We start from the raw sequence: 13098 nt of genomic DNA, 5'->3' as shown, positions 1-13098 counted from the left end.
TCCTGAAAACAGGATACAAAGGAGTTCATTAAATCATTCCACTACATTATAGAAGGACATCTCATATAACAAAAATAATTAAGGGCTAGAGAGATGGCTCAGCAGTTACTAACACTTGTACTTCCTGCATAGGATCCAGGTTCCAGTCTCAGCAACCATGTAGCAGCTCACAACCATCTGTAAATCCAATTCCAAGGCATCTGGTGCCCTCTTCTGGTCTGCATGGGTACCAGACACCTGTACACTTACATATATATGCAGGCAAACACTCAGACACATAAAATAATAAACTATTCTTTTTTAATTTAAGCATGCTACATTTGGAGGAAAATATTTGAACCTCAAGCCCTTTCCTCTACAAATATATACCCAAATTGCCTAGAGAGCAAAACTTAGGGTGAACTCCCTTAGTTGCTTCAAAAATGCTGTTTCTCTTTGTAATTATAATCTGTCTTACAATTTGTAAAAAGTACTTTTTAAAAATACAACTTATTTTACAGGCTTTCTTGGTATGGGTACACAGGATCGGTTTCCACAATTTCACAAAGAGATAAGAATTCAGAGATCAAGCAGCATGTCCCAAACAAGCAAAGTCATTTGCTAACCTCTCAATTCCAGAAAGAGACTTTCTGACCCATTAACAAGACCTCATTCTAGGAAGCGGTTAATGCACACAAATTACAGACACTACACAGCATAGTAACAAGCCACACACCAGACACACTCCAAGAGGAAGTCCATTTACTTGAATTTACTTAGAGGAAGCTCAAATTACACTTCTACAAAAACTATCAGCAGCCACTGCTGCTGCTCATGACTCCTGCTGTCCAGACTCGAGGGAAGCTTTCTATACAGTCCCGTACATGCATTTCACCCTCCAGCTACTCTGAAGCACTCATTCCAAAAACTAGAAAACTGAGGCTGAAAAGATCACAGACATAGAATATTTATGTCAAGCCCAATTCTACTCCTAGAAGCCAGGAGATCATTGAGTAGTTCAAATGGGTCTACTACTATTTCTCCAAAACCTATCTTTAAAAATGTAAACTGTAGTGGCACAAGCCTTTAATCCCAGCACTTGGGAGGTAGAGTTGTGGATCTCTGAGTTCCAGACCAACTTGGTCTACAGAGTAAGTTCCAAGACAGCCAGAGGTACACAGACAAACCCTGTCTCAAAACTATCCACCACCCCAAAATTGTAAACTGTGGAATTCACAACAGTTAAGTAACTTGCCCCAAGACACACAGACAAAAGAGAGGCAGAGGAGGGCACACAGAAATGTCTTACTGTTGCTCTGCACTGTTTCCAGATGTCATGTTACATGAAAGTACTACATAGTTACTATCTCCTTACAAACTTTAAAACCACAAGGATAAGTTTGGGCAACAGAGTAGTAAGACTGCAGTACACAGCATTTGAGAAAACTGCAAACTCACAGAGCTTTTGATCACTTTCATAATCTGAACTCTGGGTTTATTCAACTAATGCTGAATTTGAAACTTTACTGCAAGTGCTTCCTCTGTGGAAAAAAAAAGTTATTACCTCTTCCCACAAATATAAGTAACCTGCATAAGCCATGATGTGTACCGTACAACAGAGAGTCCAGTTTGGCATTAGAGCCAGCAGGTGTTCATTGCACCTTCTGGCTGGTCATGGCAGACTAAGTCCTATGGTGGACACTAGTAGGCCCAAGGTCTAGACTTCTGTTAGGCTCAACTGGGTCAAAAGTAAGAGGTGACATGGCAGTCAAAAAGAGTCACATGCAACTTCATCCTGTCAAAAAGGCTTGAATAATTTTGACGCTGTGAATTATATCTGCAGGTCTCTAGCTTTTTGTGCAGTCACAGATGTGCAAGAACTTCAAGAGGGACCAAACTCCAGTAACACTACCTGTAACACACTTCATTCAGCTGGTAGCCATTTCCATCTGTCCTCTTAGCCCCATGCTAGGCAAAGGTCTTACAGACAATTTCAACTCCTTTGTCCTTCAGGACATCTGGTATGCACAAAAAGGCAAACATTGCCCAAAGGAGAGTAGCAGGACCAGTAATAAAGATTGCACACTTTTTTTTTTTTTTTAACAAAACTAGAAAATAAGTTGGCTGGTAAATAATGTCTGAAAAAAAAACAAAATAGAAAATGAAAGCAAAATTAACATGTTTTAAAAAGCGATAGTAGTATAAGAGGTTAAAACTATTTTAAACTGTATAAAATTCACCAAAATGCTATTTAAGTGAAAGTCACATACCAAAGTTGACAAACCTAGAAACATATCTGTGAGTGGCAGTGTATATGTAGGTCAACGACTTCTTAATGAAACCTCGAGGCCAGTCATATCTAAAAACTACAAACTTCCAAGCTTTGCAAGAGTGGGCACTCTCTGCTCCACTTATTAAGTTCAACTCCCTTACATCATTAGAAAAAGTTTTACATAGCTGGATGTAATGGCACTAGCATTTAATCCCAGCACTCGGGAGCAGAGGCAGTCAGATACCTGAATTCAAGGCCAGCAGAGAACTGTCTCAAAAAAAAAAAAAAAAAAAAAAAGCAAAAAACAAAGACACAAAAAAAGAAAGAAGTATGAAATATGTGAATGGTTATATAAAACAAATAATTCATTTTTGCCACAAAGAAAAAAAATGTCAGCTTTCAGAACTTTTATACATTTCAGAAATATATATAAAAGGTTTAGCTTACAAATTGATTTTTCTTCTCCAAAGGTAAATTGGTCCTTATAAAGATTTGAAATCGTCCTTAAGTTCAGAAATAGTTACAAAACAAAATCCACTTAGTAAGTAAATTTTAAAATAATTCTTTCAAGCAACTTTCCCCTTAAACACAAGATGTTACTTCCTGTGTGACACAGATGAGGGCAGAGCTGAACAGCGCAGGGGGAGCTCTTGCTTAGCAGACAAGAAGCCCTGGGCCCAGCCAGGGAAGGAAGCTTAGTTACAAAATGTCTTTTGGAAAAGGATATGCTTTCCAAATGACCACTGACATTTCCAGGCAAAAACCTCCTCCCAAATGTATGCAGCAGCCTAGAATAATCTTTTCATTATATTTTATTTTGCTTTGTTTTTGTTTTTTGAGACAGGATTTCTCTGTGGCTCTGGAGCCTGTCCTGGCTCTCTTGTAGACCAGGCTGGTCTCACAGATATGCACCTGCCTTTGCCTCCCCAGTGCTGGGATTAAAGGCAGGCACCACCACTGTCCGGCTCTCATTACACTTTGTGTTTGGTGTGTGTATGGACACATGTGTTGTGCAGGACAGCCTGCAGGAGTCAGTTTTCCCCTCAGGCACTGAACTCAAGCTGTGCAGTGGCAGGCACCTTTTATTATTGAGCCATCGTACCAGCCCTTTAACCAAAAACCATTCCTGTGGTAACTTCTGTATTTTAGCTACTGTTGCTTTATTTTACTTTATTCTTGAGATAAAGTTTCCCTATACAGCCCAGGCTGGCCTCAAAATTAAAACTCCCATCCCCATCCCAAATGCTAGGATTACAAGTGTATACCATCACACATATATTTAGCTTTGATTAACTAACATTTTACTAACAGAACAAAATTTCTGAAAGTTCTTATACACTATCTTACACTGAATAACGAGTTTGATTTTTTTTTTAATCTACTACAGGGGAAAGCAAGGAAAAAATACACACATATATTTATGTATATGGATCTATGTGTGTATATAAAAAGATGATTCATATTCATCAAATCAATCAATACCCAAAGTATCTATTTTTAAAGTCCCATGAATCTATCATCTAAAGATAATTATATTAAACACATGAGATTTTTAAAGATAGTGAAAGGGCCAGGGGTAGATAGTTCAGTAGCTGAGCATCTGCCTAGCATGTATGAGGCCCCAGATAACACCCTAGAACTGAGAAAATAATAAAACAAGTAAGTAAAAATGAAAAGTAATAAATCATAATCAAGTTCCTATTAGGCTAAAGTTTATACCTATCTACTAAAAACAGTTCTAAGGCTGGAGACATGGCTCAGTGATTAAGAGTACAGGCTACTTTTGCAGAGGGCACAGGGATGACTCACAGCTATCCATAACTCCAGTTCCAGGGGATCTGATGCCTCTTCTGGCCTCTGAGGGCACCAGGCACACAAGTAGTACACAGATATTATAGAGGCAAAATAGACATAAAATGAATAAATCTAAAAAATGTTAAATTATGTGTACACACACACAGTTCTGCTTACATTTCAGCACATCTGTGAAAATCAAGCAAAAGCAGTGTGAAAGGTTTTTGGAACTATAAAATTGATAGGTAGAGCCACCCAGAAAAGGTAGTATATATAACACCAAGTGCACATAAGACCATCTGGAAGCTTCCAGAGAAGATTGGTGCCTGGGCCCTGATAAGAGCATGGAAACTAAGTCTCAGAGGAGTGGGAACCTGGTGTCTGATTTTGAAAATTCCAATAACTTTAATATAGAGTATAGAATACCAGTTATATAATGGCTGTGACTATAGAGGTCAGAGTGAGAAAAAAAATGGGAGGGAAGTGACTATTTTCATTCTCCACACTGAGCAAAGCACCAAGTATATGATGTGGACTTATTTTAATTGTTGAAAAGGGGAAAAAAAGAGGCCTAGAGTGATGGCTCAGATGCTGGGAGCACTTGTTGCTCTTCCAGAGGACCTGAGCTGGATTCCCAACACCCACACTGTGGTTCACAATCATCTGTAACTCTACATTCTGAGTTCCAAGGGATCCAACATCTTCTGAATTCCTCAGGCACGCATGTGATGTACATACAGATATGTACAGGCAAAACTCATATAGATAAATAAATTTTTGCTTTGTAGTTTTCAAGACAAGGTTGCCCTGTGCAGTAGCCGTTGCCTGGAACACACTCTGTGGACCACACTGGCTGAGAACTCAGAGATCCACCTGCCTCTGCCTCTGAGGGCTGAGACTAAAGGCATGTGCCACCACAGCCTGGCTGATTTAAAAAAAAAAAAAAAAAAAAAAAAAAAACAAATATAAAATTTTAAAAATCTAAAAAAAAAAAATTTTTTTTTAATTAAGTAAAACACAATGACAAATTAAAATTCAAGGTGGCAGGGTTATCAGCTTTTTTTTTTTTTTTTGCATTATTCTGGATTATCTAATTTTAAAAAGAAAAACACTTTACCTTCATAACCAGAAAAACACTCAACCACTATTGTAGAGTAGAAGGGCTGACACAGGCAACTCAGACTGTGAGCTTAGGTCTGTACAGTTAACTCCACTAACTGAAACACTAAAGTCCTTTCATTCTGGCAGAAGAATGGCTGATTAAATAAATCAATAATCCAATGAACTCTAAGCCCCTGTTCAATCCTTTCATTAAAATCTCATGCCATCAACATTAATAATGACCTTTTTCTGCAATTCATACATAATTAACAGTTTATTTTACATGAGTTCATAAAATGGAAATAAAATCTGAAGTCTTCAGCCTTTGACATAGACTACCTAAGATGACTACCCTGGCAGTGAAGTACTATACTGGCATAAACTAGCTATATACCATATTTGATATCATAGCTGAAAAAGTGCAAGAGTACTTAGTGATCAGCAATACTGTTTTAATGGCTGAGCCAGCTCTATGAAATGAAAATGACATAAGATCCCTGACACTAGATAATATTCCAGCAAGGGTTAGGAGGCTTTCCAATACAGCTAGAGCTTGATAACAATGCAGTCAGCTGTGCATTCTCAAAGTACATTTCACATAGTGAGTATATTAGAAGAAGAAACCACCGTGCTCCTGAGATAACCTGATAGGCTATTAACGCCTGATGTAAATGCTTCCTACAAATGTACAAGTGAAACAAACAACAAGAAGTACTTTAGGAAGTAATACTTCTACAACAGCCTTCAGAACTTACTCAACAAACATTTGAGCACCCATTAGTTGCCCCAGGTTGTTAGAGAAAAGACTACATCCTGGGCCCCACTGATCCTTACATTATGGATCTTTTAGTCTAGCAGGCACCCGAGAAACACCTGTGACAATCCTGTGCTCAAAGTCCACCTTTCACTACAGTTTTGTTAGTGATTAACATTCAGCATAGTAAAATTTAAAACAGGTAGTGGGGCAGAACGACCATCCACTGGGACTGAACTACTCAAAATGTGCTCTATGGCTACTAATTATCCTAGCTGATAATTTTTGGAAGTTTTACAGAATAAAGACATAATATTATGTGTCACCTTCTTATAAAAATATTATATATCAGATGCTTGGCCAAACCAAAATTCCAAATTATACTTATTCCTATAGGGGGAAATCCTACATCTGTTATTTTGTTTGTTTGTTCAGCCTATATGCACTGAAAATTAGTTTCAACACCAATTAAATTATTATATTTAATTATGAATAGATTTGCTAATACATAGTTTGCTGAAGCTTAGAGGTGACTTTGAAGGTTGAAAATTTAGAAGAAATCAGATACAGCATCCCTGAAACAAGGCAGGGAAGCATTAGCTCTACCTGTTTAACTGCTTTCTTAACACACACCCAAGAAATATGATAGGTACTCTGGATGGGAGAAGCTTTCTTCTAGGTTACTTATTAAAAAGTTCCCAGGAAAGAGATTGCAAAGAAAATGAGAACTAACCCAGTATACAAACTGTTTGATATTAGCTACATGTTATTCCAAATACCAGAACCCACTACAACAAAATCAATACCACAGATTTTTGTTCTTCTAACTGTGCTTTTTAAACATTCTATTTATAAAATTATAGACTCCTTTTCCTCTAACATATCTGAGCATAATGATTTAACATATTTTAGGTTGAGGGAGGAGAGTGATAGGGCTGGCTCACTGAGATTTACCCCCAGACCAAAGGTACATTCTTTAAAGATGCATGAATGTATGTATGCATTATGTATGTACATATATATGTGTGTGTGTATGTATGTGCCCAGAACTACAAATATAAAGAATAAAAATTTCAAAAATCAAACAACAAAAGCATATGTGAACTGAATAAATCAGATGGCACATCCATGTTAAAATAGTCACGTTAACTTGAGACTATGATTAATACATGGCTTGTCTGCTATCACAATACACCAAGTAAACAATGTAAATCAAAAACCTACACAAAACATGTTCATTCTGTCATATTTCTTTCCCATTATGAAGCAACTGCTCACCAGCAGTTTCCAAGGTGATAAAAATGTATCTATCAGGTTTAAAAGCAACAGATCTTCAAGACAACTTTGTTTGTCTTCCAAAGTTCTACTTTCATGATGCCATTACTACTCACCCAGGAAATGCTTCTTTTCCCTTTTTAATTTCTATCATCATACCCGGGGAACTCTTGAATCAAGAAATAAATAGCAAGCTAGCCAGATCCTGAGACACAGTGCTTAAAGTAAAAATTGAAGACTCCCTTCTATTAAGATTAATCTGTTCAATCATCTTTGGTTGGTTGGTTGGTTGGTGGTTGGTTGGTTGGTTTCTTCCAGACATGGTTTCTCTGTGTAGCCCTGGCTGTCCTGGACCTCATTCTGTAGACCAGGCCTAACTCACAGAGATTTGCTTGTCTTTGCCTTCTGAGCACTGAGATTAAAAAAGAGATTTAATACTACCACTGCCCAGCCTTTTCAATCATATTACAATCCTGTCTATATCAGGTACAGCAATAAAGAAAGTTATTTATAATAGCAAAATGCCATAGAAGTCCATTACTTATTCTGCCTAGAAATTATAGATCCAGGCATCAGACAGTTATTTGTCTACCCTCTGCCACAGTCCTTCATAAGGGCAGAGGGATTTGCAATTATTCGAATAAGATTACACTAGCTGAATGTTTTCAAAAATACCTATTCCCAATTATTATTAAGATGTCCATTTGAAAATTCCTTTCAGCTATTCACACCAAATAGTTTCTTCCCTTGGAAATACACCTAATTTAAAAGTTACGACATTAAAAACCTTTAGTATCCCCATAGCCTAAAACTCCTTTAAAGGCTAATTATTTGTGGGGTTTCTGTCCTTATTAGTATCATTGATGATGTCTTTTGAATTTCACTAAAAATTATTAGACTGCATAATGGAATAAATGCAAAATAACCAGTATGTCAAATAAAACACTAAACATAAAGGTTACATACAGAACTTGAATACACTAGAAAAAACAGCAAAGAGCCAAGGAAAGGTCTGGTAGGAGTTTCATCAAAACTCTGCCAATTGTGGGGCAAGGTAGACAGGATCAAACTGTATTTATTCTTCAGTACTTCCTACTATGAAGGACCAGTATGCAACGTAACTTTGTACTTTTCTCCAGAATCAATAAAGAACTTTCTCACTTTCTAGTCAACAGCCAATCTAAAAGGCTACAAGTTACTCGGAGTCCAGTAACAGTAACTTTTCTTCCTTGACCCAAGAAGGCAGAGTGCCAGAGGGAAATAGCAAAGAGTAGCACTATATAAACAGGGCAAGTGGTACAAGAGCAGAGCCAAGTTATATAACCAAAATATATTTTAAAATATGTTCAGAACTCGTAACAACCTTTGCCTTTGGTTGGTTTCTTGTTTGGAGTATCAGTTGAAACAGTTAATTCAATATTATCTGGATCGCCTCCTTCCTCTTCAATAGCCTACATTAGAAAGAGAAGTTAATATGCTACACAAACTATCTAAACTTATTTTATAAAAACTTAATGAAAATATATTAGCAAACCTCAAGCCTCAAGACATTAGAATTGCCAGTTATTTTACAAACCGACTTCACAAATGAGTTATTATACTACACGGGGATGGGGGTGGTGATTAAGTATCAAAATGATATAGAACTTGAAATTCCAACCAGTCGATAGTTATATGTCACATATACTTAACAAGAATCTATATATGTTATTACAGGAAAGTTTGTAGCTACTTAAATAAAGAAGAGTTTTCCTAACGTGTATTGCGTACACTTGTTCCCCTCTCCGATTCCAAGGCTTCACGTGAATAAACCTGAAAGCTTAGCAGGGCTGAGAATGTAGAAGAGTACGCTGATGCAATCAGAAATTAAAAATTAAAACTAAATCAACTAAAAGCCCAGGGGAAGATGATAAACCTTCCTTCTCATCCACCCATCAACTCCCTCTACCGATTTCTCCGAACAGGGGTGAAGAAACGGTTGGGCACAATTAAACGGTAACTTCGGCCAAGTCAGCAAACTAACCATCGCCTCGCAGCCCGAGCGATGCACGCGCTGCGCACCGACCACAGGCCGGTGTACCCAGCGCCGCCCGGTTCTGCAGCACCGCCCTCGGCAGGCCGCGGCGCCGACCGAGAGGACGTCCCGGGGGAGACGGGGGGCGCGACCAGCGGCGGCTCGCGAGGCCGCTGGAAGGCCAGGCTTGTCGCGGAGGCTCGGGCCTCGCGCACCCGGCACGCACAGGCGCCGCCCGGTCCGCCCCGACCGCGGAAGCTCAGCAACCAAGCGGCGCGGCCTACGCTGCCCAGCGCACAGCGCCCGGGCCTCACCTGCTTCAGCCGGGAGACCAGCACCGTCTTGACCCCGTTGATGTCCAAGTTGCGGCGCTTCAGCTCGGACCTGAGGTCGATGACCCGCAGCTCGGTGATCTTCTTCCCTTCCGTCTGCCCCGAGGCGGCCGAGGCTGCCACGGCCCCGGCAGCGGCAGCCATTTTGGGAAAGCAGCGCGCTGCCGAGGCAGCGAGTGGGCTGCAGGGCGGCGGCGGCGGAGGAGGAGGCAGCGGCGGTGGAGGCGGTGGCCGCGGCAGCACCAACTTCCAACCCGGGCCCGGGCGGCCAGCGGCGCCGCGCTACGCTGCGCACAATGAGCCGCTGACCACGCCCCCGTGGGGACCACGCCCCCCCGGCCCGCAGCCCCAGCGCAACCTGCAGCGGCACCCGGATGACGGGTGCGCGTGCGCACTGAACAGGCATGGCGGGGCGGAGCTCTGAGAGACTAGCGGCGCTGTCCCTGGCATGGCTTCGGACCGTCCTGCGCGTCTGACCGCGCAGCTGTCCTTTGCACCGCGGTTCCTACCTCTCCATTAACCATCTTCTGGTTCCTTCTCCAATCTGGAGCCACCGCCGTATGAGAGGCACCCATAGTAGAGAGAGCAGGCGCGTCTCTCCACCGAAACGACGGGGCGTGTGCGCACGCCAAGCCTCCCCGGAAGAAATACGGAATCGTCGCGGAAAGGTGGTCGGGGTACACCAGTGAACCTGGGTCGGCGGGTTCCACCTTTGAACGCCCAGCGAAACCTGTGAGGCTGTGAGCCCAGGGGACCTGTAGGACACGGCCCACTGGCTCTCCCAGGGTATGGTGTCACGCTGCGACCGGCTGAAGCTTACTTGTTCGTTCTAGGGCTGCCCCTGTTTACCTGAAAACCACCAGGGAAACGTCCTCTCCGCCATGGCCTGTTTGCCTAGGTGGACCTAACGACTCAATGAAATTGTTCACGAAAAGAAATTAGCTTATAAGTACTTGTTTCCCTGATCCTGTGCCAAATGTGCTGTCTGGCGCCCCCAGCATTTGGGATGTCAAGGACAAGGGCCCCTTTATGGAGAACCAGCCCATACTAGTCAGTTTGTCTTCGAAGTTTTAGTCAGTATTATCAATCAACATAACATAAACATTTATGGAATAAATTGAAAGTTCGATGAGGTTAATAGGATACACTGAACTAACATTTACTGGCGGTGGGGTGGGTTTGTTTGCTTGTTTTTACTCTTTTCTCCAATTTCCTGGTTTTGAAACAAATTGGTAAGGTGTGACTCATTTAGGATTGCCTTTTCTGATGCTGTGTTAGCTCAAATGGAGGAAAACCGGATGTTATAAAAAATCATACCTGTTAGTTTGGCATCACCCCCCCCCCCCCCGAGTTTCTCTGAGTAGCCCAGGTTGGTCTGGAACTCAGAGTTCCTCCTGCCTCTGGAGTTCTGGGATTAAAGGCATGTGCCACCAGCACCCAGCTTTCTTTGTGGTTTTTAAGGAACTCAAATATAGCAATCCCATAATCCTTCCCAATTCTGTGAGGTAAATCTCCCAAATACTTAAAAAGATTAAATGACTTAAAAAAGTTTGAATGGTCTGTATGTGGCAGAGCTGTGCTAGTGTCCAAACCTCCTGATTCCTAGTTCAACTATCTTATACTACAGGTGAGTTTCACACTCACAGAATTTTAGAGTTCAAAGGTTCTTAATCTTCCAAATTAAGGGATAGGTATTACCTATTGGTCATGTTTGCAGTATATCTTAGGGGTTTTTGGTTGGTTGGTTTTGGTTTTTGTTTTTAGTTTTTCAAGACAGGGTTCTCTGTGTTTTTGGAGGCTATCCTGGAACTAGCTCTTGCAGACCAGGCTGGTCTCGAACTCACAGAGGTCTGCCTGCCTCTGCCTCCTGAGTGCTGGGACTAAAGGCGTGCGCCTCCACCACCCGGCCAAAACTTAGGTTTTATTCTATCATTATTCCCCCTCTTCCGAATCATCTTCTGTGGATTCTTTTACCCACGGATCTAATTGCTAACTCCAAATTAATGATATATTCAAAAGGAATGAATTTTTATTCAGCTGTTTCCTTCTAAGGGGAAAAAGGCCTCTAGTAGTGGAATAATCTTAAAATGGAAATCTGTGCATTCTCATCAGATACCCTTGAGAAAGACTTTTTTTCCGAAATACAGAAAGTGCTTACTAAGAATCTGGTAAGGAGTAAATAACAGATTGTCTTCAGTTTTCCCTAAGAGACCTGCTCTGACCTCTTCAAAAGAAATAAAAGCAGTGAGATAATGACCAAAGACACAACAAACATGATGTATGTTTATTATTTGAACCCTGTCTCAAAGAAGGGGTCAACAGTAAAGGGACAATTGGGACCAACTTATTAGATTGTGTCATTCCACCAATGTTAAACATGTAGAATAGGATAGGATTTTGTAGAAAGTCCTAGTAGGAGTAGATAATGTCGTTCTGCCTGCAATTTATTTGCAAATAATTGGAGAAGGGAAAAATGGCATTATGTTAGCCATCACAATTGTAAATGTAGTAAGATGTTAAGAGTTAGGGGGAACAAGTATGGTAAAGTGTTACTTAGATGAAAATCAAAGGACTGATGGTTGTAGCTGATGCTCGGTGGAAGAGTACTTGCCAAACATACCTGACGCCCCAGGCTTGGTCCCCAGTAAAGCCAAGTGTAAAGGTGTTCACTGTATACTGTTCAAACTTCTTAAAAATAAATTTGAGGGTCACAATGGCACTTGCTAAGTAAGCTTGGTGGCCTGACCTCCATCCCCAAAAATCTTGTAAAGGTGGAAGGCAAACCCATGCACTCAAGACACACACAATAATAATAAATAAAATTTGTTTAGATAGTAACTCACCGCATACGTAGCTCTGGCTGGCCTGGAATTCTCTGTGTAAAGCAGGTAGACCTTGAATTCACAGAAATCTGCCTGCATCTGCCTCTTGAGTGCTGGGTTTAAAGGTGTGCACCACCATGCCAGCCAAAGCCCTAAGTACATTTATTTTAAGAATACTATTCAAGCTGGGCAGTGGTGGCATATGTATTTTATCTAATCATTTAGGAGGCAGAGGCAGACAAATCTCAGAGTACAAGGTCAGCCTGGTGTACAGGGTGAGTTCCAGGACAGTCTGGGCAATACAGAGAAACCTTGTCTCAACACCTGTCTCCCCTCCCCCCTAAAAAAGGAAGAAAGATTAGTATTCAAAAAGGAATGAATCAGCCAGGCATGATGGCACACATTTTGAACCCAGCATTCAGCAGGCAGAGTTCTATGAGTGCAAGCCAGCCTGGTCTACATAAAGAGTTCCAGATGATCCAGGGCTATACAGTGAGATCCTGCCTTTAAAAAAAAAAAAAAAAAAAAAAGTGTGGTGATATACTAATACAGATATTATAGGATGAAAGGGTAGATTATTGAATCTACCCTTTCATCCTATAGTATCTTTAAGAAGAAATGACAATCTAGGACCAGCAAAATGGCTCAACAAGTAACAGTGCTTAAGCCACCAACTCTGATGACCTCCATCCTCAGAACCCACATCCAGGTAGAAGGAAAGAATCAACTCCAAGCTATCTGCTGGCCTCTAGGCA

At 41.0% G+C, this 13098-nt stretch overlaps 1 protein-coding gene across 8 annotated transcripts in view; it reads right to left on the bottom strand.

The window, feature by feature from the left end:
• Sltm (SAFB like transcription modulator) overlaps positions 1-9810 on the bottom strand; it is a 45484-nt gene extending 35674 nt beyond the window's left edge. For all 8 annotated transcript variants that reach the window (XM_051197900.1, XM_051197901.1, XM_051197902.1 and 5 more), the window contains exons 1-2: positions 9504-9810; positions 8539-8626 (exon numbers count right to left, since the gene is read on the bottom strand). In XM_051197900.1, coding sequence (XP_051053857.1) covers positions 8539-8626; positions 9504-9665 — 250 coding nt within the window. In that variant the 5' untranslated portion in view covers positions 9666-9810. The remainder of the gene's footprint in view (positions 1-8538; positions 8627-9503) is intronic.
• Between the last annotated feature and the right edge of the window lie 3288 nt (positions 9811-13098).

Source organism: Phodopus roborovskii, unplaced genomic scaffold (assembly GCF_943737965.1).
Source record: "Phodopus roborovskii unplaced genomic scaffold, PHOROB, whole genome shotgun sequence".
NCBI lineage: Eukaryota > Metazoa > Chordata > Mammalia > Rodentia > Cricetidae > Phodopus > Phodopus roborovskii.
Note: the sequence above shows the minus strand (reverse complement) of the source record. Positions and strands in the feature narration are given on the sequence as shown.